At 66.1% G+C, this 3,559-nt stretch overlaps 1 protein-coding gene across 1 annotated transcript in view; it reads right to left on the bottom strand.

The window, feature by feature from the left end:
* Positions 1–555: 555 nt before the first annotated feature.
* Positions 556–3,559, bottom strand: part of TBX1 (T-box transcription factor 1) — a 7,325-nt gene continuing 4,321 nt past the window's right edge. The window contains exons 3-7 of the mRNA XM_073889685.1: positions 3,207–3,378; positions 2,440–2,595; positions 1,749–1,816; positions 1,563–1,663; positions 556–1,192 (exon numbers count right to left, since the gene is read on the bottom strand). Coding sequence (XP_073745786.1) covers positions 705–1,192; positions 1,563–1,663; positions 1,749–1,816; positions 2,440–2,595; positions 3,207–3,378 — 985 coding nt within the window. The 3' untranslated portion in view covers positions 556–704. The remainder of the gene's footprint in view (positions 1,193–1,562; positions 1,664–1,748; positions 1,817–2,439; positions 2,596–3,206; positions 3,379–3,559) is intronic.

Genomic DNA, 3,559 nt, shown 5'->3' with positions numbered 1-3,559 from the left:
GGGCGGGGAGAGGACGGAGAGGGGCGTGGCCGGGAAGAGGCTCTGGAAATGGGCCGGGAGGAGGCGTTCGGAGGGCACTGTAGGGACACCCGCTTCGCTGCGGCTTGTGGGGACTGGAGCTGGGGAGACCCCGAAGTCCCCGAGTCGACCGGACACGCTCTCCCCGACATGCCCCGTGCGATCTAACTGGACACAAATAAATGGACACGCAGGCAACTTCCAAAAGAGGCGAAACCTTTATCAAGTCGGCGCCGGCGCGGTATCTACAGTATCTACAAATATCTACACGTATCTACACCGCCTGCAGACGGGCTCTCGGGTCGTCTACACTGCAACTGCCGGCCGGGCCGGGGGTGGGGGTGGGAGGGGGCGACGCGGTCTCGCGGAGAACAATAAATATCACTTCCTTCCGCCGCTGACCGGGCGCTTTGGCACTGGCGGGCGCGGACCCCGTGGCCCTCCGGGCTGGGGAGGGACCCGCGGTGGCTCCCGGGACTGGGGAACCAGATACTTCGACAGCCTCGGGGCTGGACGGTGGAGGACCCCGATGGCTTCGAGGCTGGGGAAGGGGAGACCCGCACTGGCCCCCGGGGCTGGAGGAACATGTTCTTGGACGGCCCTTGGGGCTGGGTGGACTGGGACCCCGACGGCCCTCGGGGCTGTGCGGGGACCCCGGGCGGGGAAGCAGCTGGCGGGCGCCCGCATTATCTGGGGCAGTAGTCGTAGGAGCCGGGAGGCGGGGCCCCGGCCGACGAGTACATGTTGGCGGCTGCGGCGGCGGCGGCGGCGGCGGCGGCGGCAGCGGCGGCTGCCGGACTCACGGCGGGGTGGTGGTGGTGCGGGTGCGCGTGCGTGTGCGCGTGGTAGCCGTGGCCGCGCAGGCCGGGCAGCGGGTAGGGCGCCGGCCGGCTCTTGGCCCCGAGGTAATGGTCGTAGGCGGCAGCCGGGTACTTGTAGGGGTGGTGGTGCAGCGGCTCCGACGCGCCGGGCGCCTCCAGGCGCAGCTCGGGGTGCGGAGGGCTGGGCCGGCCTCCGGGCGCACCGGGCAGCGGGACGAGGCCGCCGGCGCCGCCGGCCCCGGGCAGTGCGGGGCTCAGCACCCGTGCCAGCAGCTGCGGCGGGTGCGCCGGGTCCCCGAGCACGGCCGGTCCGCCCGCGTCGCGCTCGAATTCTCGTCGAGCCTCGGCCACGTCTGCGGGGAGGGCCGAGGGGTGAGCGCGCCGGGTCAAGCCGGCAGAGGGGACCCGCGAGCGCCCTGCCGCTCTTGGCGGGGAGGGGCGCCAGCCCGCACTCGGGCGCTCCCCGCCCCTTCTCGCCGAACCTGCGGGAGACCCCGGTCTCCCCACGGGCCTCGCGTCCCTCCGCGGGCGGCAGGCGGGGCGGGCGGGGCGCAGCCGTCGGGCCGGCCGGGCGAGTGCGCGCTTGCCCGCCGCCACGGCCGTTGTGCAAGCGGCGCGAAGGCCGCGAGCGCCCCTGGGGCTCAGGCGAGGCCAGGCTCGGCCGTCTGCCCGGGGCGGAGCGCGCGCAGGGCCACGGCCCGGATCCCACAACCCAGGTCCTACCTTTCTCTGCGCCGTTGGGCTGCGTGGGGGAGGCCACGGGGTTCCGCGAGCGCGCGAAGGCGCTCATAAGCGGCAGCGCGCCGGGCCGGTGGTTCCGGGGCCTGCGGGAAGGGAGGAGGGCAGCGGGTCAGGGGGGCGCCCCCGCTGGGCTCCGGAGCAGTCGCCGTCTCCTCAGAGGACACTCACCAGTCCTCCGGATCGCAATCTCGGAAGCCTTTGGCGAAGGGGTTGCTGGCGATCTTGAGCTGCGTGATCTGCGGGCCGGGGGGAGGGGGGGAGGCGGCGGGCATTGAGCAAGTGGCTGGAGCCCCTGCACTGGGGGTGGGAGCACCGAGGTAGGGTAGTTTGGAGGAGCTCCACCATAAGGGCCCTTTTACTCTTCCGGGACAAGAACCTTCCCACAGCTAACTCCCTCACTGAGGTTGTCCCTCTCTCCTGCCAAAGGGGAAGCTCCTTTCTTGCTAAGGAACCCCTTTGTGGCCCCAAGTGATTGGGATGGAGACCTGTGTCCCTGGCTCGGATGGGAATGTGGTCACCTCCACCGCCCACCCCGCAGGGTGTGTGTGTGTGGTGGGGGGATGCCCTAGGAATTTGGGTAAACCGTGGATCAGGCCCCTGATGGGGAGTTTCCGGAATGGTTTGGAAAACAAACTTTCAGGCCGCACTGACAGTTGCTGCTAGAGAGGTCAACCTGATAGGAGGCTGGGCCAGCCTGCAGCAGAGGGGAGGAGGCTGCTTGAGGCCCTTGGGGGTGGGACTCCATCGGTGTTGGGTTCCACCAGAACCCACAACCTTTGGGTCCAAACCTCTGTCCCCCAGGCAGCAACTGGAAATTGCAACCTAGAAGTATTGAATTTGCCCATCCCCAGGGCCTCACCCGGTGGTTCTGGTAGGCAGTGACCGCAGTGAAGCGAGTCTCCTCAAACACAAAGGTTTTAAAGTTCTCCTCAGCATATTTCTCACTATCTTTGCGTGGGTCCACATAAACAACGTGGAAGCGGGGCTGGTATCTGTGCATGGAGTTGAGAATAATCTGGAAGACAAGGTGGCAAGTTTGGAACTAGGAAATGGGCCAAGGTCCAGATAGGCAGTGAACTCCCCAGAGAACTTGGACAAAACTCTGAACTCCTGAAATGAGGTCTACCATGGGGCTCAAGCAGAGACTGCAATCAACTGGGGACCACCAGGAAAGACACTCCAAATGGCAAAAGATCAGGGTTTCAATCCTCTTTCTGTAGGTCCCAGAGAACTACTTTGGGCCTACCGTGGGGGGGGGGGGGGTTGGTAGGTGGTTGCAGGCCAGAGCTCAGCGCAGCAGGAAAGCAGCATCACCCACTTGGATTCTGCAAAGCCTCCTGCTGGGGGCTACCCCCCCCCCCATATGGCCCCATCCTTTCCAGTTAAAAAACCTCCAGCAAAAGATCAGGAGTGGAGCACGGGAAGCAAGGGGACACCCTCTCCCAGGCCTGAGGGCCACCAGGCCCTGTGAGCCCCTGACCCAGAGGGGCCTACTCTCCTCAGCCTGTCCCTTATTCACACCCCGAGCTGCCCAAGCTCTCTGCCTCTGGCTCTGGTCAACAGGGACTCTGGAGGGCCCGCACCGGGGATAGCGACGTAGCCTGGGGAGGTGCGGGGATCGCTCACATGGCCGTTGTCATCCAGCAGGTTGTTGGTCAGCTTGAGCTTGTCGAAGGACACAATTTGCTTCATCCACTGTGCACCTTTGGCAGGCGAGTCAGGGTGGTAGTGGACACGGCCTGGTGTGGCAGGGTCCGCCTTCCCGGCCACCAGCCAGGAGGAGCTGTGGAAGGCATACCTGGGGCAGCACCGGAACAGGGGTCATGCCGTGTGGGGTGAACTGGGAGGGCCTTGCTGAGTGAACCCCAAAGTTGCCTCTGATGAGTTTCCCCATCATCGGTGAAATTGAGCCTCTGGCTGCCACACAGACGGGGAGCATTTCCGAGGGCGATCGTGAAGAAAACCGAAAACGCCCCCCC

Source organism: Callorhinus ursinus, unplaced genomic scaffold, assembly GCF_003265705.2.
Source record: "Callorhinus ursinus isolate GAN/ISIS: 27379988/994484 unplaced genomic scaffold, GSC_fseal_2.0 scaffold115, whole genome shotgun sequence".
NCBI classification, from domain to species: domain Eukaryota; kingdom Metazoa; phylum Chordata; class Mammalia; order Carnivora; family Otariidae; genus Callorhinus; species Callorhinus ursinus.
This window is presented reverse-complemented; position numbering and strand designations above follow the sequence as displayed.